The sequence below is a fragment of the Nothoprocta perdicaria genome, unplaced genomic scaffold (genome assembly GCF_003342845.1).
Source record: "Nothoprocta perdicaria isolate Ctin4 unplaced genomic scaffold, notPer1 scaffold_105, whole genome shotgun sequence".
Taxonomy (NCBI): Eukaryota; Metazoa; Chordata; class Aves; order Tinamiformes; family Tinamidae; genus Nothoprocta; species Nothoprocta perdicaria.
The window spans coordinates 2192399-2214855 of NW_020454150.1; the positions used below are offsets into that span (position 1 = coordinate 2192399).

General features: G+C 49.8%; 1 protein-coding gene across 1 annotated transcript in view; it reads left to right on the plus strand.

The window, feature by feature from the left end:
• The first annotated feature begins 636 nt into the window (after positions 1-636).
• Positions 637-22457, plus strand: part of SYNPO2L (synaptopodin 2 like) — a 26306-nt gene continuing 4485 nt past the window's right edge. The window contains exons 1-3 of the mRNA XM_026044675.1: positions 637-741; positions 10740-10891; positions 13086-13744. Coding sequence (XP_025900460.1) covers positions 637-741; positions 10740-10891; positions 13086-13744 — 916 coding nt within the window. The remainder of the gene's footprint in view (positions 742-10739; positions 10892-13085; positions 13745-22457) is intronic.

Below are 22457 nucleotides of genomic sequence, written 5' to 3' on the forward strand. Positions count from 1 at the left end.
GGAGGCGCCGCCTGCTCCGCGGCGGGGCCGCACGTGGGGCGCCGTCCCCGCGAGGCGGCGCGGGACGAGGCCCCGCGGGACGAGGCCCCGCGGAGGAGGAAGGGGCCCGCGCCGGCCCCGTGGGGTCCCGGGCCGCGAGGGGCCGAGTGCCCATCTCGGTTTGCGGGTCCCGGGCGACGCCGGGTTTGCGGTGGGGATGGGACGTGGAAATAAAGTTTGTGCTGCACGGCTTGCAGCCTGGCGGGTGTCAGACAAAGCTGTGGGACGGGAGGTGAGCTATTTTCAGCCGCACTTGGGCGACAGATCCGCGGTGCCGGGGGGGCGGTGGGGGGACACCGAGGGCGAGACTGACACGACACGTGTGCCGGACACCTCTGGCCCCTGACCAAGAGCAGAATCAAATGTCTAGTGCGCAGAGCRGCAGCTGAGCGGGCAGCAGCGCAGGGAGGGCTTCGCAGCCTCGCGGCTCCTCTGGCCTGAGCTTGGAGGAGGAAGGRGGCAGAGGGCCCCTCTGGGGCTGCGGAGTCGCGAGCTGTGAAGATGGCAGCGGGAGACGCTGCCCCCTGAGAGCTGGAGTTTGTCCGGAGGCCGGGAAGAAGGTGACGCAGGAGACACAGCAGCCTAAGCGCAGAAATCATGGGAGCCGAAGAAGAAATGCTCATCAGCCTGTCTGGAGGTGCCCCGTGGGGCTTCCGGCTGCAGGGGGGCGCGGAGCAGAAGAGACCCCTGCAGGTGTCCAAGGTAGGAGCTCAGGATGGGAGCTGCGAGGGCAGGGCTCCGCGCCCGGCTCCCGTGTCCCTGGCGGCTCCGGCATCTCCCGCTCAGGAATGCGGGAGCGCCTTGCCCAGGTAGCAGGGCTGGAATGGAAAACYTGCGTGGAGTGGGCAGGCAGGGTCCGGGATGGGGGGTATGGGGGTGGAAACGCAGGCTACCGAGCTGGAACGGGACACCAGCGTTCCCTCGGTGCAGGTCCCTTTATAAACTGCACAGTTCACTCCCCAGCAGAGATACAACTCGGTGACAGCGCAGTACATACAGTACTTGCGTAAGAAATCCAACTAAATCAGAATTAACTAAAACCAAATCAGCAAAAGCCGATTCTGCAGTTACGTTCAGCGTCCTTTACATTTCATGCCTACTGGCCAGCTTTCAAAATAGATACAAATTTCCTAGGGTCTGTTCTGTTCGTGAAGCTTTGGGAATACTGCCTGAGGAGAACGTGATGCTCTGGTCTCATTTTGAGAATTAAAGAGAGGCAGAGAATTAAAGAGAGAATTAAAGAGAGGCATCTGTTTGGATGGGAGATGAAATAAGGGAATAAACATGAACTTTGAGTTACATTCAGCTGATCAACAGTTCCGTACAATTCTCCTTTCAGAAGAACCTCCTTTCAGCAGGTTAAAAGTAGGAAAAAAGCTTACTCTGTCGATTAAGCTCATAACAGCTGCATTAGCCTTGACACAATGATATTCAGGGATATCTCCGTGGAAAACATCCAGCAGCAGGAATGAACAAATGCTCTGCCAAAGTCCTTCTGTTTCCTTAGGAAGACTCTGCCTCTCACAGAACTGTAAAATGAAATGTGCCCAGGTCAAGGAGTGTTTGTGTCAAACTGCAGCCAAATAGTTTGGCATCCCATAGCATCTTCCCAAAGTGGATGTTTCTTATTAGGAGAAAGATTATTTTTCTCCCGGAAAACAAATTCCATGCATATTATTGGGCTTCCAAGAATCAATATCCATGACATATTTGCAATGAACAGTTGCTGGCAAAATAGTATTTTATGTGATKGCATAAATTTTGCAGAATCTAGGATTATTTTGACTCATACCCTCCTGCCCCCACCCCAACAGATCTAAAATTGAGAAAAAGATGGAGGAAATTCTGTGTGTTATATAAAAATTGCTCAGGAATTGCTTAGGAAAGAGCAAAACGTTATCCAGCTAAGTCGCACCTTAAGTGGACAGAATATTGCCTAGGGATTAGCAGCACTTCCAGAAAAGTATTAGCTAGAAGTAGCTTTCTCTGCGAAGTAAGTGCCGTTCCTTAAATCTAGCAATACAAAACCAAAAAAGTGCAATACTTGACTACTGCAAAAAAAAAAAAAAGTGTAAAATATAATCGCTACAAATCCCTCAGAAGCTCAAAATATAAAACACTGGTCATGCAGGAATTTAATTTTATAATTATCATTTGGGGTTAATATTGTCCAGAATTTAATGGCAGTTCGGAATAAAGGTGACCCCCAAATAATGACTGTCTTAAATGAAACAGTGTTTAAATAGCCTTCAAGTAAAGGATTTATGATTCCTTACTGGGAACCTGATAAGATTATATCAGAATTATATCAGAATGCTGAATTTGAATGCTCACAAGAAAATAAATCTCCAGGAGTCCTGGAGTGATTTAATTGTCCTCCTCTGTGTAGGAGAGGAGAACCTTGAAGTTTTGGACACTTTCGAATGGAAAATAAACGCTTCAAYCTTCTGTAGTCAGGATTCTGCTACCGACCATTAGTAGGATGAGGTCTGGGCCAAAATACTGCCTGCAATACRCGTCCCAACACTCTGAAATCATTATCACTGTGTGTTTGGATATTTTAGGAGTCAAAGATGGGAATGGCCTCATGGCTGTTAAGSTTGGCCAGGGCTGAGGGCCACATGATACTGCCCAGGGAAGGGTGGCACCGCTGCGGGTTTCTTGGAGCGAGGACGCCCGGGGTGGGGATGAGCGACCTGGGGGCTCTGCCCCACGCACGAGGCGGTGGCAGCGGGAGCCGGCCCCGCGAGGCAGCCTGGCCCGCAGAGCTGAGGTCAGGCAGCAGCACCTTGTTTGTCAGCACAGGGAAGAATGCGGTGCGCGTGCATGGAAAGGCAGATTGGATAAATAAAAGGGTCTATTGGGAAGCYGACCAGCTGGGAAGAAAGGGAAGTGTTTACATGAGACAAGGAAAACTTGGCTTAACACAACAGTATTATTAGTGCTAGTATTATTGGCAATTTTGTCTGTTTGTGAGGCTGCCTCACAAATGAGGCCTGCCTCACAAAGTGAGGAAGGACACAATATGGATGAACCTAGAGAAGGTGCTATAGGAAATACAGACATGAATATCTTATAAGTGCAGGAAATATTTGAGCTGATAAACCTGGGGTCTCATGAGATCCCAGTGCTGTCGTTTTAAGCAATAGCTCAGTAGCACAAAACAACACAGCACAAACCTCTGGCCTGGATCCATCATCAGGAAAGACAGAAAAACAGGCATAAAAAATAGAAACAAGATGGATTTGTAGGGAGAAAGATTTTTATTTTAGAAAGACAAGGGGAAACATAGATGGCCCTGATGGGTACAGCATCCCTGCAAGAAGCTATAAATAATTAGAAGACTTAGCCATTCTGACAAGAGAGTGCAGTAAGGAAAATAATTCCAGCAGATTCCTAGAGGATGTCTTTGCAGCAAGAAAATGAGCACAAATGCATCTGAAACTAAACAAAATATAAAACAGAAGTTACGAGGTATGAGCTTTCAGTGCACAATCAGACAAACTAGAAATATAATGTGGAGCTGTACTGCAGAMATACATTTTAGCAAGATTAGTAGGGCAGCTTTAAAGATGGTACAAACCAATACGGAGCTGTCTTTAAGGAATCATTTACAAAACAAGATTGATTCCACCGAGTAAAACCAGTTACTTTACCAAGCCAGAAAAGCACTTGTACCTCCAGCATAGWCTGGTCCAGAACTAATGCTAAAAACATCAGTGGAAATTAGAAGCTATTYGGCTGGTTGAGATAGTGGCAGAGACAGACCTGGGCATATTAATGAATCACAGGAGGATTACAGGCCAGCAAAATAATTCATCTGTGAAAAAGAGCCAACAAACAAGTGAGCTCTGCTCGAGTTGTTCCCAGTAAATATAGGAAAACACTGAAGTTACTAGGTAACGCAAAAGGGAAAATTCTTTGGAAATACTCACACCTATGGATACAGCCACCTTCAAGAAAAATAATTCAAGGTAGAGAAACTACAGGAGAGGAGGGGAGGAGAGAAGCCTTGTTTCACCTAGCCCAAGGTACAACTGCTGTCCACAAGCAGATGTTGGGCAAACAGCGGCAACACAGCTCAAATATAACCTCATCACTGAGCGAGGAGCACAGACAGGCCAGGAGTAACTAACTCCCTAGTCCACTGCTTCTCCTGCCCCTCTGCCAGCCCCTGGTACAGCACCATGTGCCCATCCTGCTGGGGGCTGCCAGCTCCAGCCCAAGAAGATCTGAAAGCAGAACTGCAGTGCTACCCTCCTCTGTCCTACCAGGGAAAGGCAGACCCACTGCTCTTTATCTGCCTTCATGGGTGCCTAAGGCCCCACCTGAGACCGTTCTGCTGGCAGCCTCACAAACAGCAGTCACCTGTGTGGTCTTGTGGGTCTGTGAATGCCTCAGCCCTGTAGAAGGAGARCCTGGAGTGGCTTTTGTAGCATTTTTGGCTGTGCCTTACAGCCCATTGGCACTCTGACCCGGCAAGAGTGCGGGATGCAGAACTGGGGAGCTTCCCAGGGCACRGCCGGGCAGGGAGGCTGCAAGGATGGATGGCAAGTGAGGCAGCCCCGTGCTGGCCCTGCTCCCCAGAGCAAGAGAAGAGAGCAGATGGGCTGCGCAAACCAGGCTGGGGCTTGTGTCATTCCCTCTGAACTGCCCCTCCTGCCAAGGCAGGGGCTGTGTGTTACACCAGACCGGCTTCTGTTCAGTGAAATTGCGCAGAAAATGGCAAGTGGGAGTAGTAGCTCATTCTAAAGCAAGACTGGAGGGACATCACAAACTGATCAAGTTCTACCAAGCAGGTGGATCTTTCTGCCAGCATAACACGAGTTGAAAGATTGCTCTAGAGTCTGATTGAGAAGTCACTAAGAGTTAGAAACTTGATTTATTCTCTGTGTTTACCTGTGGCTAATCTTTAACTATCTGTTAAACTACTCCCTTCTCACTGAGGGAGCCATTTCATTCTGTCTACTGTCTTTCCTCTGGCTGCCTTCCCTGCAGAGGACACGAGGCCGTCGTGATGGTGACAAAGTGAGACTGTTGGCCTCAGGTCTCCCGGGCATTTCTGTCCTGAGGGACCTCTCCCACCTCGTGTGCCTGGCTCCTGCCGCCTCCCGCTTTTTGCTTTCACAGCTCGTCTCAAACTTCCCTTCAAAGGGCACTGCTAGAAAAGCTTCCCCTCCAGGCCCTGCCGAGGTGAAGAGTCTGTGCAGTAGCTTGTTTTAACTAAACAGAATCTTCTGTTCTGAGTTTTACTCAAAGCTCTTGCTCCCTTTAACAGTGCAGTGTAAGGATAGGGTGTGGAGGCTGAGGGTGCCCTGTTTTGGAGGACAGAAGCTGTACCTTGGGATGGGTCTGCCCTGTGTGCAAGGCTCCCCTTATCCTTCTGCCCAGCTTGGTGCTTCTCCCTATTTAGAGACATTTTAGTGGGTAGATTTTCTTAATGAGCTCTTATTGCTGTAATGTTTGATCCTAAAAACGCTGACGTCAGAAAAAGCAAGGTTGAGCCTCTGGAAAGGGATCTACATGGACAGTACGAGGATCGAATCTCTTTTGTTCCAGAACCGATAGGCAGGCACAGGAGCTCTTGCTTTTTCACATATATATCTGTTTCTTCTGCATCATTGCTTCATAAAAAAAAAAAAAAAAAGAAAAAGCTTGATACCTTGCTATTTCATTCTGTTGAAAGCCAAATGCTTGTCAAATTCTGCTAGGATCCATCCCTGTGTCGCATTATTCCTTGTCAATGGCATTGCCCTTCACTCCCTTTCCAGCTACTCTCACATCAAGTAATAAAAGGGCATGGAGATAAAGTCTCTTTTCACATACCTACAGTCAGCTCTGGCTAGGTATTTGCTCCTAGCAGCAAGCTTTTCATTTAGACAAAGAAGGTGGATAATTTGGGGGTGTTTTTTCTGTCCCCTGCACACATGCCACCGCCCCCATTATCACTGCAAAATGTTCTTTTGAGCGTGTTTAGCTTCAAAAAGCAGAGATAAATAGCAACCCCGGCTGCTTTCATTTGTTTTGTACACCTGGTAGAAACTGGAACTAGGTCCAGGACACTGAAGAAGTTGTTCTCCTCTCTTCTCAACACYGGCTTAGCAGCATCCCCCTTGCCAGTACACTGAGGTGGGGATGGATTATAGGAGTCTCGTCTCACTTGGCAGATGGGCCAGCACCAGCATCTTCTGCTGCTACCAGGTTTTATCCCCAGGTCCCCTCACCCAGAGGCCACTCAAATCTTTGCCTCTACACAAGATCTTTTCTTTCACCACCCTTCCCTTGTTCTCTTCATTTACTGTCCAGAAAAATTTCTGTTCTCTCTTTCTCTCCAGGTGAGCACCCCCTAACTAGTCTTGCTGCAGATATCCTGTGAAATAGGTCCACAGGAACACGGGACCTGCTTTGTCAAGAAGCCAGGCACCCAGTGGCACTTCTTAAGTGAGAATATGGTGTTTGGGCAAGAAGTTACTGCAACTAAAGAAGTGTAAGGATTAGTGTAACTACAATATAATGGAGTAAATATCTCATGTAAAATTGCTGAGACATGTGACATTATTCACATCCTTAATAGAGAGAAAAAATACCTTATTGGAGATCTACATTCAGGTGGGCAGCTGAGACACGTAAAATTTAAGAGTGAGAGCAAAAAGCCCTGAAAATCTTCCTGCTTTTGTGACGCCTGTTATCTGCGGTGCAGTTTTGACGTTTCCTGCTAGGTTGCACAAAAGACCATGCAGGTCTCCTGAATCCCACTCCAGTGTTTAAACCACAAGGGCATTTTCCTTATGCAGGGGCAGATGAGATGCTGGTCTGGGAGGAAAGACAATCATCTGCTCCATTAACCAAAGTGATGTGAACAGATCATAGAATGTTCAGAGAGAGGAGCTGGTGGGCTGTGCTTCTGCTCAAGCAGCTACCAACGACACCAACCACTGCCTCTGTAGTGGGCTGAGCAGGGAGCCCTGAGAGACACAGACACAAATGGTGGTTGGCTATTAACTTCCTACCTGATTTCACTCCCCTTTGGTAATGCTTTATACCACTTTATACTACAGGGAGGCAGTTCTTATCTCTGGTGGAACCCCATGGCAGGACTACATTTCATGTAAGGCTGAAACCTTAATGAAACTTAAACATCCCCAGGTTACTATGAAGCATCCCATGCCCTTGCAGGTGCATTGAGAAGGGAGCAGCTCTATGATGTGAGACACAGCCAGGGAGAAGAAGGGGAGATCAGATGCAGACAGCAATTGTGGTTGCTCCACAGCTCTGACTTCACCTGYTTGCTAGATGGTTACTGGAAAGATACATTAGGAGGTTAGGGTGAAGGCAGGCAGATAATGTAATTTGTTCTTCCTATATTGCAGATTAAACCTTGCTGATGAAAGAGAGGAGGTGTGAGACTCCGTGGGGAGGCAATGGGGAAAAGGCATGAAGCTGCTACAGCTTTTTCCTGAAAGGCACTGCAAGCACTACGGAGTGCCCACAACAGACTTTCTTTCTTAGGAAGAAGAGGGGCTGCCCAGCAGGCAGGGTGGTTGCAGAGCTTCCAGACAGGTTCCCTGTGCTGTACTGRGGCAGGAATGAAGCCACTGAGTTATAATCAGGATTACTCTATTCTTAGCATGCCAGCGTGTGCTCACCCTYCACATACCGCGGACTAAATATAGTGCCCGGGGCAGGACAGATGCTGCCGCTGCTGCCCCCTCCTCCCCGCCGTYCCGTGCCCCAAAGCTGGGCCACCAGCCCCCAGACACGTCCAATAATCACTGCATCCTTTGTCTCTCCAGGACTTAACAGGGAAAAGTCTGCTAACACAGGGAAAAATCTGCTAACACCTTTTYCCAGTGCTGGCCTCTGGGTCTCTCTGAGCACTGCCTTTCCTTACAACAACTTTTCTTCTTCCTTTCCTCTTCATTTGTTGCCCTTAACTTTTTCCTTTCATTCTCCCCTCAGCTGTTTCCACCCCCTTCTCTCCTGCCTGATTCAATAGGATCAGTTAGATTTATATTGATTTATATTTTCAATAGCTTGGAAATATGATGAATAAATGAATAAACCTCTAAACTGGGATTCCCTCAATGCAGCTGTAATCCAGGCAGGAGAGGCCTTCCAGGGAAACCCTGCTGTGCCTCAGGGAAGCAGCACGTCCACTGAGACAAGGAATGGAAAGTACAGCGGGTCCTTGAGAGGATGAGGGATCTCTCTCCAAAGGCAGCCGGGAACCCCTCCTGTCTGCCCCGGAGGAGACCACGCATATGGACCGAGTCCATAGCTGCCCTTCTCCGCGTCCCTCCATGCTGCTCCCGACGCGCACAGGCAAGTGCTCCAAGGATTTGCTGCAGGAAGCAAGAGGGATTTCTCTTTACAAAGCCACTTTGCCCTTCTTTGGCAGGGTTTCAGAAGAGCTGCCAGTGCCGCCTTTCTCCCTGCCCRCAGCCCACGCAAAGGGCTCACCCAGGAGGGGGCATCTTTGGGGCACGGGGGGCAGCGGCAGCGCCGAGGGCAGTYTGACCTTCCTGTCAGTGCTCTCGGCTCGGTGCTGCCCGCGCCGCGACACGCGGGCCCTGCTGCTCCCTAAAGGTCTCGGCAGCCCCGCGCTGGACGCCGCGCAAGCTGGCAGCCGCGCAGCCGTCTCCATCGAGAGGCTGCCCAGCGCCTGGCACGCGGCACCCTGCCATTAACTCCTGCCCTTTCTGTGCTTTGCTCTCCCTGCACAATCCTCCTCTGCCCTCGAGGCCCTTGCTCTCCTCCCCGGCATGTTCACTGAGCTTGGGGTTTCTCGCTAAAGGGAACCTRCAAATACTGTGTTTCCTTCTGCCTGTGAAGGAGATCTATATGTTCCTGGGGTGGGATTTATAAACCAGGGGGCAGCTGAATGCCAGGAATACTGACAGGCTCTTTTCAGTCTCTCTAGGTCTTTCCTGGGCTGGCCACTGGTCCTCTTCTCACAAGGGGGAATGGAAGAGGTACTCAGCAATCCCATCCCCATCCAGGGCTGGACATGTGGCCTGGAGCAGCCATTGGCCTGTTGGGGAATATCATGGGGACACCTTCCTTTTAGCCACACRTTAGCCTCTCTCTGCATTAGCTGCTGTGTCAGTGGGTAGCAGCGCTGCCATTCCTGCTCCCAGGATCGGCAAGGGACATTCGTACTGTACCAGCAGCAAAGCGCCTCTGCACCAGTACTTCACTGCAGACCCACATGTTCTCATTCCAGGCTGTTTATATTAACAAGGAGGGAGATAAAGGGCTAAGATGACAGGGGCTGATGGCTGTGGCAGCTGGGCTGAGCCAGTCCCTATTTTAAGCATGCTGGCAAATTTTGGGGTCAAGCTGGAGGGCTGCAGCGCGATGAAGTGCCCGTGAACGCACAAGTCGGGCTGAGCCGGAGGGCRCTGCTCTTGCTGTGCAGCCCGGGCCTGCAGAGAGGGGCCCCAAACACCCCTTGGGTGCCAAGGGCAGGGGCGCCAAGAGTGGCCAGCGGTGCCAAAAGATCTCTGGAGCACTCCGCTCCCACTTCCCTCCTACCTTGCCTCACAGCAGCACCAGTGGGGCAGAAATCCTCCCAGCTCGGCTGCCTTCCCAGGCTGCCTGCAGAGGCAGGGGCAGTAGCTTGTGCCATTGCCCCACGGACTTGCAAAGGATTCCGGACAAGCCCAGTCGTGTGACTAGAAGATACAGGTGAAGGTGGCCTGTTGTACATCACCTCCCCGCAGGGACCTGCTCTGGGTAGTTTGCTGGACACTCTGTTGAACAGCTCTGCTCTGACTTGTCTCTCAGTTAACAACACTGCAAGAGCTGAAGATATTTGCCAGAAGCATTTACAAGTGCAGTGAGTTACTGCCTTGCACCTGATTTTATCTGGCTATTCTTACCTGTGCAAGATGAGTCCCTTATGGGTCCCAAACAGTCCTACCAAGAAGACATTGCTTGCCTGCAGGGGAGAGGTCTGTGCTCTGGGCTGTGCTGGCATTAGCTTTGCTTGCTTGAGTAACAGTGAGGCAGTGGGCTGGGGGCTTCAATAGGAGATTTACTTTGCATGAGGGAAAGAAAGAAGAATCACACGGTAAGAAAGTCATGAGAAGTCACAGAACTGGAACCTAGCCTGGAACTCGGGATTTAGACTGTRCTCTCAGATACAGCTGTGCATATCGAGCACAGCTCTGTTACTCCAGCTTTATGCTCTGTGACAGGACATTGTACGGCCTGAGAAGTACAGACACGTAGTGACCATGAGAACAGGAATGAGAGCCTTGCAGCAGGAAGTGCCATGAGCCCCATCCTTCCCAAGGTCTCTTTCCTGGGAAGGTGTCTGCAGGGGCTCTGGGACATGCAGAAGGTCCTGCCAAAGAAGTGCTTACAAACAGCCAGGTACCTGGGTCATTTGGAAAGAGGTCCTGCTCCTTTTCTAAATTGCAGGCTCCCTTTGCAACTTAGGGCATGTAGGTGGTGACTTGCACTGAAAGACTCAAACCCGGCTGGTGCTCGAGTCGTCGTGWCCTTGGAATAAGCAGGGATGCAGAGGCTCTGCGGCACAGGCAGGACTCCCTCAAGAGCACTGGTGCTTCCCTGGCAGCACACTGCTCTCAGCCCATACCTGGTTCCTCCAGGGATGGCCAGCAGGGAAGGAGCCACTGAACTAAAGAGCTGCTAGTCTTCCCTTCATCCCTAACCTCTCTCTTCTGCGTTTCCAGATCCGGAAGAGAAGCAAAGCATGTCGTGGAGGCCTGTGGGAAAACGATGTGCTCGTGTCCATCAATGGGAAGTCGTGTGCTGGCCTCTCCCATGCTTCTGCCATGCAGATCATCGACTCTTCCAACGGCGTGCTCAACATCCGCGTGAAAAGGTAATAGCCGCCCCACGCACCTTCGTGCAGCACACGGGTACCCACATGCAGCAGAGGGAGGCAGGCAGGAAACCTCTGGGTTCTTCATGCTCTGACTCGCACCAGAAGGGCTGCCCATGGCTTTTTGGTTGTCCAAGATTTCTGGACCGTCTCCATGCCCCTCGGGCTGTAGGGAGATCTGCTGCTGCAAAGCACAAGCTGGACGTTGCTGCAAAGCACAAGCTATTTACACTCCCACCAGGCAGCTGCCATACAGCAGTGCCCCACAGAGTTCAGCTCATTACAGAYAACTGATCATTCTGTGGAAATAGATTTGATGATGTGGGATAGTTCAAGACAAGGAGTGCAGGGAAGATTACCAGAAGGTTTGCTACAGGAGCTCATGGTAGTCCAGTGGGATGTGAAAAGAGTTCCACAAAAGTAAGAGAAAGGCAGGTGAGTCCCTTTTTCTAGGCCAAGTCTCTAGGCTAGCAGARTACTGGAGACGAGGCTCACCTTTAAGCATAAAAATGGTCCCAGTGACTTCACGGGTTCCACCAGTGCCAAAGTTAACCCTGGGCCTCGATGCATGCTGGATGAGGGCCAAGGTGCAAATTAATCATGTGAAGACAAGTGCAGCAAAGCTCTGTGAGGTCCCAGCTAATCCTGGCTGCTACCAGCACAGAGGGGACCTGGGCAATGTGACTTCTKCAGTCCTGTGGAGAGCCAACAGTGGGCGAGCAGTTTTGAGGAAGAGCCATCCTGGTCAGGGTGTCTCTAAGGGGGAGATGGACATGGGCAGTCCTCAGAGAGGGAAGTGTCACCACGAAGGATCCTCCCCTCAGCTTCAGCAAACGTGTCCTGGTGTGTTCCGATGTGCTCACCCAATCCCCCGGCTGTCATTGTGTGATGAGTGAGCCCTGCAGGAGGCAGCCAGAATAGCACCTGGTCCCAGGCCAAAGCCTTATCTCACCACACTGGAACCTATCTGCAGCCAACAGGTGCTGGAGCAAATTCCACCGGGCCAAAATCAGCACACTTGGAATTAGCAAAGTGACAAAGGCAGGATGGGAGGCCAACATCAGATGGTCTGGGAATAACCCAACTGGTTGGCTTCATCTTGGCTAGTGGAGGACTCATCAAATACTGCTGTCTGATCACATCTCTATTCCAACTTCATATGCCTGTTCCTGCGGAAAACAGCCTGCCGTTCCTTTCAGACGGAGGCAGTGGGATGACTCTGGAGTATCTAAGGTCATATGTGTGATTCTGTTTGGGACAGGATGTGTGTGAAAAGAGGGGGTGAGAGATTGTGACCTGAGTGCCCAGTGCAGAAGACAAACAGCCTCACAAGCAGTGATGCTTGTCATTTATCTGGTCTGGTACTTAAAGAAAAGGAAGGACTTCCATTTTTTCGGGGGGTGCCAAATAAGAGTTCATAATAGCAAACATAATTAAAACAACAAACTGACAAAGAAAACATGCCAAGTCCTTAGTTTCCTCCTGGTATGTCTAAGGCAAGAAAATGCCTCCATGGAGCTGCCTGGCTGGCRTGACTGCAGTACAGTCAGTAAACCCGTGCCTGCTCATGAAGAAGTCCCAGAGTGAGCAGGCCACTGATGGGACCTTTCTGTCCAGCAGGGTCGCACCCCAGGCAACAGCTTGGGCCTTTTTCTCTTCAGTATTTTCCACTTACTCCCATGTAGAGGGCAGGGCAAACACACGGCACCGAGTGCTGCCTTTGAAGCTCCCTGCAAGCTAAGGCAGTGCTGAGGCCGCCCTGCCTGCCCGCACACACGGCTCCCGCTCGGCCGAGGCTCCCCGTGCCGCCCACCAGCGGCAGGCTGGGCCCTGGGAGCGCACACTGCTCCCTCCTGGGGTCTTGGCTGTGTGGGAATTCACCTCCCGAGGACAGACGCCCCGGGAGCTGATTACGCTGCCTCTGCGGATGCAGCGTGGATGCCCTCGGGCCACTCTGGTTCTTATCTGTTTAACACTGGGTTTGCAAAGAGGCCCAAAAGCACAAATCTGGATGAGCACACGTAGCTGATACCAGAGATGAATCTCAGCTTGGTGACTGCACTTCAGGTGCCTGTATCCCTGAAAGGCACCCAAGCCCCCGTTCCTCCCTCACGTGGGCTCTCCTCCCATGCAGGAGTTCCTGTCCAGCCCCTGTCACGCAGACCCCACTCGCCTCCTTTCCCTCTCCCCACAGAATAGTCGGCGGCGACCAGACGGGCCCGCGGCTCCAGCGCTCGCCGTCCCCGGGGCAGCGGGTGCTCTCGCCGCCGTCCCCGCTCAGCCCCCCGGCGCGGCTGCTCAGCCCCGAGCCGTCAGCGGCGGCACCGGCGCCGCGGAGGCCGCAGAGGCGCCTCGAGAGCGTCACGTCCCCTCCGGACAGCGAGGCCTACTACGGCGAGACCGACAGCGACGCCGACACCGTGGCGCAGGAGAAGCAGCGCCGGGCCCGCAAGAAGAGCCCACGCTCGCCGCCCGACAGCACGGGCGGCAGGGCCGACGCGCCTCCCGACGAGGTGTCGCTGTCCGAGCAGAGCGGCTACGAGAGCACCCCCGAGGCAGCCGTGCCGCCGGGCGCTGAGGCGGCCGCCGCCGGCTCCAGCTCCGGCGGGGTGGCCAAGAGGGAGATCGCCTGCCGGCCCGGCAGCCGTGCGGACACCCCCTTCTCGGACAGCGAGGGGCAGCTGCAGCCGCCCTCGCCGCTGCCGCGGGAGGCCTCCCCGGAGGCGCTGCTGCTGCCCCATACCACCAAGGCCATCCGCGCCGAGCGCCACCTCATCCCCATGGTGGGGCCCGTTGAGCACCCCGTCGACGAAGACCTGACGACGACGTACACGGAGAAGGCCAAGCAGGCCAGTAAGTCCTCGGCGGGTGCCAATGGGGGTCTTTCCTCTGGCGTGGGGTGAAGCCAAGCCGGGTCGGCCCTGCAGGGGCTGGGGCTCCTGCTCCAGCTTTGGCACCGGGTCTAGMCCATGTGGGGTGCCCCGTGCAACAGGTAAGACAGTGGGAAACTGAGATATAGGGAAGTTAGTAGAAATGAAATGCACATATTTTCTCTTATTCTCTGCTTTAAATGCTAGGCACGTTTTTCCAGAGCAAATAGCACTGCGGGACACTTGCTCAGCCTGTCTTTTTTCTTTGGGCTGAACGTTCATTCCTCTCTCTGCTTTGCTTAAGGGATCCTCTGGAGGTTGCTTTCGAATCTCGGCTGCTTCCTTGGGGCAGGACACACTGCCTTGCTGCTCTGCCCTGTGCCGAGGGGACAGACTCGGCTGGCTCCGTAAATCAGGCCCCATGGAGCAGCACAACTGACCCTGTGCCTCATGCTTCTCCCCAGCCTGCCGGGCATTCACTTTCCTTAGGAGAGCAGAGAAAGCAGCAATTTCAGCCCCCCGGAGGATGGAGCTATTTTTTCCCCTTCGAATAATGCACAAGCATGAGACGAATGCTGGGAAAGGCATGTTCAGCTGCTTGCTGCCACCTGATAGTGCTAGCTGTGGATGAGCAATTGCTTCACATCAAGTCTTATTTCCATGGACAGCGTCAGTAGAGAAGGCGCCCAGTGAAACCACGTATTTAATGCAGAGCATTTCTAATGGCAAGATAATATCCCATGGCAGAAGGTGATGCAACTCTATTTGCAGCTAGAGGGAGGGTTCCTAGAAGCAGTGCAGACTGAAATAATATGTTATTTTTCCTAATACCCCCACCTTTTGGATAATATCTGACCAGAGGTGTCCTTATGTAAGAGTCACAGCATAGCCCTGCCATGGATGGATGGCAGCCCTTCATGGTAATTCACATACAAGCTCGGCCTTTTCTTGAATTAACAAGTAACGTGAAGGCACATCTCTGTCTTGGTTATGCTAGAGCACTATAAAGGTTACACTAGCCAAGGATTTGATTCTGGGAGCAGAACAGGCAGATGCATCCACTGCACAGTGGCAAGCACAAGCAGCCCAAGAGGATGATTTGGCAGTGGATGGGATGGAAAGAAAGCACGGGGAGAAGGAGGAGGAGGCACTCAGTGATGCCCTGCTTGCTGCTGTCATGTCCCTCCATCCCCGGCAAAGCCACAAGGGAGCTCCTGAGAGAGGCAGCAGCCCTAGCAGGGAGGTTTGGGTCTCTCTCCTTCCACGTTCCCCACCAGGAGTTGCTCCTTGGCGCCGGCTCCCTTCTCCAGCCTGTGGGACAAGCCCCTGCATCCTCCAGAGGCCACAGCCGGTGCCAGGAGCTTGCTGGGCTGCCAGCTCCAATGCTGCCCAGGGCACTGAGCGTGGGGGGAACTTGCCCTACAAGTCATAGGCACCACAGTCTTCACGGCTCTCCGGTGACTACTGTGCACCTTGTTGTTTTGCTCAGTGGGGAAAGAGGACAACTAGCAAACAGGGACCTTCTGTTCCACTTTAAATGAACTATGGGAGCTCAYTCCTATCTGGGAATAGCCAGTATTTTAGCCAGTCTTTTGGCTGTATTTTAATAGCCATTATTTTAATAGCCAGTATTTTGCTAGTCTTAAGGAGCAAAGTACAAACTCATTTCTTTTCCAGCCACTTGCTCCATTTAAGRAGGCAATTTAAGTCCCGGGGAAGATGGGGAGCTTTAGGTTCCTAATTGATCGTCAGTGTCAGGGCTCAAGCCATGTCCTCTCTGGCTGTGACCTCGGTGCTTCCTGGACAGCGCAGCAGGGAAGGAGACGTAGCAAGACGGAAAACAGAAATAAAAGAATTTGAGCTGCAGGAGGTTAGCAGAAAGCAGGGGCTTGTGGCAGGGAGAATCGGCCTATCCCTGATACAGGCAAAACTCCTCAATCCCCCACAGCTCATGATGGCTTTTGTGGCGTCTCCCTTCTGCACAGATGCTCGTCCCACCCGGGAGGCTTCAGTAGCCAGGGCTGCTTCTCCTCAGACACCAGGGCACCCTAAGGTGTGCCGTAATTTCACCCCCACTCTAAATTGTCTCACACGTGGAATGAGCTCAGGCTTTCTCCCCAGTTCACTGGTGGAAGACAGACACAGCAGGACAGCAGTCTAGTCCCAACTTGCTATCACACTGTAGGAATTCTTGTCACTGCAAGAAGTGCTTCAAAATATCTCAATTTAAACTTATCCACTGGACTATTTTTAGTTCTTAGGATTCAAGAGCCGTTCCATGTATGGTGGGGGAAGGGAGGAAAAAATGGGTGGAGAAATTTCCTCCTCTGCTTTATATGGACCTGGCTGCCTGTGCAGATTCATCGAAGTTAATACATTCCATATCAGAAAAGCAAATCCTCCTCTCTAAAGTGGATGTGCAGCAACATCACTTGATGAGAAAGTTTGCTTATAAATAAACAGCCTATTCATTGGAAGGTCATTCAGACTTCCTCTTCCAAGAGTGACTGCAATCACACTTCTCTGCACACAGGGTGAGGGGAACAAGCCAACTCTCAGCTTATTACAGTGCATGTAGGATGCAGGAGTGTAAAGAACAAAGTACCCGAATGGCAGCATGGACTTGCTGCACCACATTTTCTACCTGGCTTTCACTCTTGTCAGCTGTGACTGTAATGTTGGATGTCAGGCTCTTTTAATGGTCTTACCATTCTCTGCAGCCTAGAAGACCAAAGGGTTTAGGACAGTAGTCAATTGTCCCCACTCTACCTGCTTTAATGTAGAATAAAAAGAAATTTTGCATGGACCACAAGGAAATCGAGATTCATGGCCTAAACTATTGATCCTATGGGAGCAGGATGAAGCAATTCCCAGCAGGATGAAGCAATTCTGAATAACCCTTGGGCCTTGCTACTCAGTGAGCAGCCAACCACTAGGAGAACAAGGAGAACCACCTGGGAATAGCCTCTACCTAGGAAATAGAAAACTATCTTGGTATATGCGGTCGAACTGTACATCTTTGCTAAGAGTCTCCTACTTAGTATTAACATTTAGTTTTGAAAGCTCTGCAGCTTGGAAGGCATTAGTAAAGAAGATAATACTGAGATAAACACAGTGCACCTAGAGCCCTCCATCCACTTTCAGGCTTGAGCACAGCCTTTCATCCTTATGCCTTTGGTTTACATTCTTCTGTTGGAAGCACAGAGGTGATTCTTCCAGCTGATGTATTATCTGCCTGGGCAGACAGAGCTCACAGGGTAGTGCTAGCTCTCCTGGCTAGTGTGAATGAGTTTTTCCTTCCTTCTTGGGCAATCGCAGAAACTGTAACAGGCAACTGGCCATCTTCCCCAGGGGTTCTTGCTGGAGACATCCAGCATCGTTCCCTCTGGGCATCGCTCTTGCCCAGCGTTTCAGGGGAAGACGCTGTGGGCTGCAGCACTGTAAATAAAGCTGGTTGATGGAGCTCTGCTCTGCTTCTCTCTGCTCAGTTCCTCACTGCTATGTTGTTGCTCAGAGCCTGGCAGAGAGACGGTTTTAGCTGAATATGCACTCAATAAATCCAGCAGGATATAATGTTCTTAGAAAGATCTCTAGTATCTGAAGATGTTTGGAGAAGTTTACCGGATCCCTAAAGTAAAGACGTATACTCACTCTTGTTCTCGTATTTCCAGGCTCTAAATGTTTTTAGTGCTTTTTTTTAAACAATCAGCTGGGACACTGGTGGTTCCCTGTGGTGCCAGTGTCCGGGCAGGGCCCCTGGCTCTGCAGTGCGGTTCCTCAGGCAGAGTCCATCTTGACGAGGACCGTTCTCGCCCTTCCAAGGCTTCCAAGGTCGCACTTCCAAGCTCCTTGGAGGGCCCAGGTCAGCAGTATCTCCCCATGGGCCCCATACCCATTAGCTGCTCAGCCCATCTCGGTGCATGTTTGGTGCAGTGCCTTTGGCTGACCACATGTGGAAGCTGACGGGGAGTAATGGGATTAAGCCAAATTGCTGCTAATAATTGGCAACGTTCATACTGCGTTTTAATTATGCAACATGCTCAAATCTCAAGGTGATTAGAGTAATAATCACACTGAAACTATTATGTAAATAACTCCTTAGGCTCTCAGCCAACCTGATAAATTCTAGGATCCAGGATTTTCAGAGCTGAGCTGAAAAAAACCTTAATGCAGATAGGCAATAGGAATCCCTCTCCTTTTCTAGGGTTGTTTCCATCGTGTCTACAAGTCATATGGGACTTGCAGGTTGGGACAAGTAACCAAAACTGCACAGAGACAACACAGAAATGACAAGACAAAGTGATAATGGTGAGGGAAAGGCATAAGCTTCACTGTTGTCAGTGTATCTACTGCTTGTGTTAACCAGGGACCTGTCCTTTAGTATTTAAGAAAGAGGAGCCAGAACAGGGATGAATAGATTCAGCATGTCTGAGTATACATATATACTGAGTATACTGAAAAGGACAGGGCTGAATCACATTCTCTCTAGAGGTTTAATGTAGGGAATTAGTAGAAAATGTGTCAGAACAGCCCTCAGTCATTGACAAGTGCTCTGGAATGATGTGAAGGGTCTCAGGAAGACCAGAAATAGCACAAGGAGGAGAGCAAGAATAGCACAAACATTGGCTCTGAGGATCACAGAAAAGTAAGGTTAGCTTCAGTTAGGTGAATGAGTATGTTATCGTAAGTAGACTCCATGGAAAGCAAGGGATCACTAAAATAAGAGAAATTTGGATTAATCAAAACTAAAATGAGAGACATTTACTCTCCTGTTTGGTAAAATAATGGGCTTAGTGGCTAAAGAAATAAGGTGTACACAGCTGACTTTTGTAAGATATCTGATATGGTTCCACATGACTTTTCCTACTAGCAAAATATGGATGAGATGGGAGTGCTGTGAGGTGAGTGCACAATTGGCTAAGAATAGATCAGAGAACATAACTATTAATGTCTCATGATGTCAGGTTAGCTAGCTGGCTAAGTTGGTAGTAGTCCTTCACTGCACTTCTAAATGCAACAGGACTACCCCTATATTTTCACCACGGAGCTTTAAACTAACATATGTCAATCAAATGTCCTCTCCACCTCAATGGTATGTGACTGGGGAAGAGATAGATGACTAAAAACCCCAACCCTTCTCGCAGTGGATTTGTCCTCTTGCTGCATCTAGACAGAGCAGGGAGCATGGGCTCTGGGGCACCCTGCAGCCCCGACCTGCTGTTGTTCAGAACTGGGACCTGGCTGGGACACCTTGCGGCTTCTTTCTGATCTTTCTTCCCACAGAAAACAAGGTGTGTAGGGGGCTTGGGCGAGGGAGGTGGGTGACCTGCACTGGGCAGCTCAGAAATGTTCCTGGCTCCGCCATAATCGTCAGTTTTATCTGTTTAATTTTATTGCACACTTCTAGTGAGCCTTTAAAATATTTTTATTTCTCTTGCCTGTGTTGTACCTAATGAGCAGCAAAAGGAAATAGCAATAACATCATTTCCAGTGAATGGATGCAGTGGGGATTGCAGTACATTAATCAGCAGATGACCTAAGCGTGGAACTGCCTGCAGTTGTCTGGTGGAAAGCTGCGTGTTTTAAATGTGGTGGCACCTTGGTAGGTTTGCAGAAAGCGACTAAAATGAATCAGATAACAAGGATAAATGGCAAATGCTGCAGGATTAATCAACTGCACAGACAGAGATGGTGAACATACCTTTGCCTGTCTTATCAGAGAGTGGATGCTTGCAGAACTGAAAGGAAAAGAGAGGACGAATTTGTAGGATCCTGCAGTCAGAGGCCAAGCAGCTTCATGAGAATTAACAGAACCTGGTGTCCTTTTGGTTTCTCTTCTGTTTCGTATCTCATTCTCTCATGTCTAGTGAAATACAGATCTGTCTGATGCCTCTCATATTCAAAATGGGAGCTCATCAACTCTCCTGTCCTGTCCTTTCATTTTTGGGGCCTTATTAAGACTGCTTTCAGACTTCCCATTTCCTATAGTAGGGCCTGTCTCCTCTGTCCAGCCACCTATTTTAATGTAAACTTAATATCTTTGTGACTTCACACACTTTAACAAGAACAACAGGGTTCAAAAGCTATCAGAGTGAAAGAAAATGACTGAAAAATATACAGCGTGGCTGCACAAGTCCTTCCTAGGAAATCAGGCTAAAATTTCTCCATTTCCCTGAAACCAAAAGATCGCAGTGGGGCAGCGTCTCAGGGGGAGCTCTTAAAATCACTGGTCATTTAGGAAAAATTTGACATTTCACCAAGTGCCTAATATATTTTTAACTTCAGATGTGTGCTGAAGTGTTGCAAACTTCAGTAGGACCAAAGCATGTGTGCTGAATCAGAGCTGAAATTAGTAGCTATATTTTATATTACGTACAGATTACATGATGGAAGAGTGCAAAGACCCCAAAATGCAAAACAAGCTTTCTGTCCCACAAGCTATTCCAGTTATTTTGAGTTAAAGAATATGTTCTCTACCTTATGGTTTCCAATTCCAGCATTGGTTGTAACTTGAAAGGCTAGCTTACAACAGGGAAATACTTGGAAGGCCAATAGAACCTATTCAAATCTTATTTTGAAAGGGCTCCAGATATGAAAAACATGAGAAGTCTATAGCCTGTGATGACTTACTGAGATATTTGCAACACTAGCCATGGAAAAATGACCTTGTCTAACATAAATAGCTTGAAAAACAGAGTTCTGGTTGATCCCATATTAAAAAAATACAGCGGACAAGTAGTATTTCATCACATAGGAACATATTTTATCTTTGATATTAGTAGTAGGTTTATTTTCAGTGGTGAAGGCTCTGCTGGAAATTGGTCTCCAGAAGCTTGTCCTGTAGTTTTTGTGAGGATAGATTAAAATGCTTTCTTCTAGCAGGTTCTGATCTTGAAAAGATACTTCTTATGCTTCTTTTGCTGCGATTAGTCACTTAATTTCAGTTTAGTAAAATGTAATGTAAGTAAATAATATAAGTAAAAAAACTTTGCTTAAGATTTTTTAATTTAAAGTAAGCAAGTATTATTTCTCATTGAGTATTTCAATAGAATTTAGTGAGGGAAAAAAATGAGTGCTATAAAAGTTAACAAAGAGGTTTCTGTAGGAATTATCCACCATAATATTAAGCAAAGAAGAAGAAACTGAGCTACCTCCACCTCTCCTGCTGTAAGAGCATCTGCAGGAGGCCTGTCAGGTCTCTTAGAGCACTGCTGCCTGCAGCAGTTGTCCTCCTTGGAGGGAACGGCATGGTCAGACCTTCACATTCCTAGATGCACTAACACCAGGGACAATCTGCTCGAGTCCCCAGTGACGGTGACGCGAAGGGTGGGACGGCTGTGCAGGGAGAACCACAGTGTAGCATCACTCGGACACAGGTCTGGGTTCCCCTCCCGGCACCGATTGCTCCTGTAGGGAAGGAGCCAACGGGATGGGGTCCAGCCAAAGTGCAGGGAGGTGCAGAGCAGATCTTGGCTGTGGAGCTTTGTAGCCTCCCACCCGCGTCCTCCTGAGCAGCATCTCAGCCTTTCAGCACCTCGGTCTCTAACGCAGGAGCTCTGGACGGTGCCACTTGTTGGCCTCCAAACCCGTGTCACCCTCCGTGGGCACAGCCACACTCCTCACAGTTACAGTAGCAGCTTCTGCCATTGCCATTCAGTTAGACAACTACACTGCCAGCACCCAGGATGCCAGTGCTCTTCTATTAAATGTTCCCCAGTCCTGGTCGAGGAATCTGTTTCATGGGCTAGTTCTCCTGAGGTGTGGAAGGAAGATGCAGAAAGTCCTTCCTCCCCACTGCTGTTCTCCATATATTTATTTGGAGTTGGGGGCTGTCTTGGGTGCTAAGAAGGAAAGTTGCCTTCCTCCTGGGCAGGTTTCTCTGTGTCTGTGCTGGGGCATGAGAACTGTGTTTGCCTCAGCTGTTTGTAGGGTTCTTTAGCATGGAAATGCTGGATGTTGAGGTATGGAAACACAGATCCTTTCCCGAAGCTGGCGCCACAGCTGCAGGGGGAATATAGGACATATTTTCTCACTTTTAAGCATAAAAGAGGAGTTCCTCTTCTAGCGAATGGAGGTTGGGGGAAAGAAGGAGGGTGTTTCAGTGCCAGGTGACAATGTCCATCACACTGCGCACTGATGAAGCTAGGAAGGCAAAAATAGAGAGAGTGACCTCACGGCTCTCGGCAGCAATGCGGATGAGACAAAAGAGAGGCTTTAAAAGGCTCGTGGAGCTGATAGCAAAGGGCCTGGCCACTTCAGAGTTTTGGTTCTGCTCCAGAGGGAGCTGCCTCGCTGCTCTCCCATCGCCTCTCTCTGTTTATGGGGAGTTGTGACTTAAACGGGCTCTGTGACATGCCCAGCTCTCCAGGCCTGGACTCTCCCTTCTCAAGCTTGGATCAGCCCTATGCAGGTACCTGTCCTCCTCTCCTTTCCTTCTTTCCTTTCCTCTTCTTTTCTCCTCTTTTCTTTTTTCCCCTTTTCTCTTTTCATTTTTTTCTTTCTCTGATTTTTTATCATTTTGTCATTTCTCTGATTTTTTTTCTTCTGTACTTTTTCCTTTTCCCATCTATCACATCTATCCCATCTTTCCTTTTCCCTTTCTCCTTTCCTTTCCTTTCCTTTCCTTTCCTTTCCTTTCCTTTCCTTTCCTTTCCTTTCCTTTCCTTTCCTTTCCTTTCCTTTCCTTTCCTTTCCTT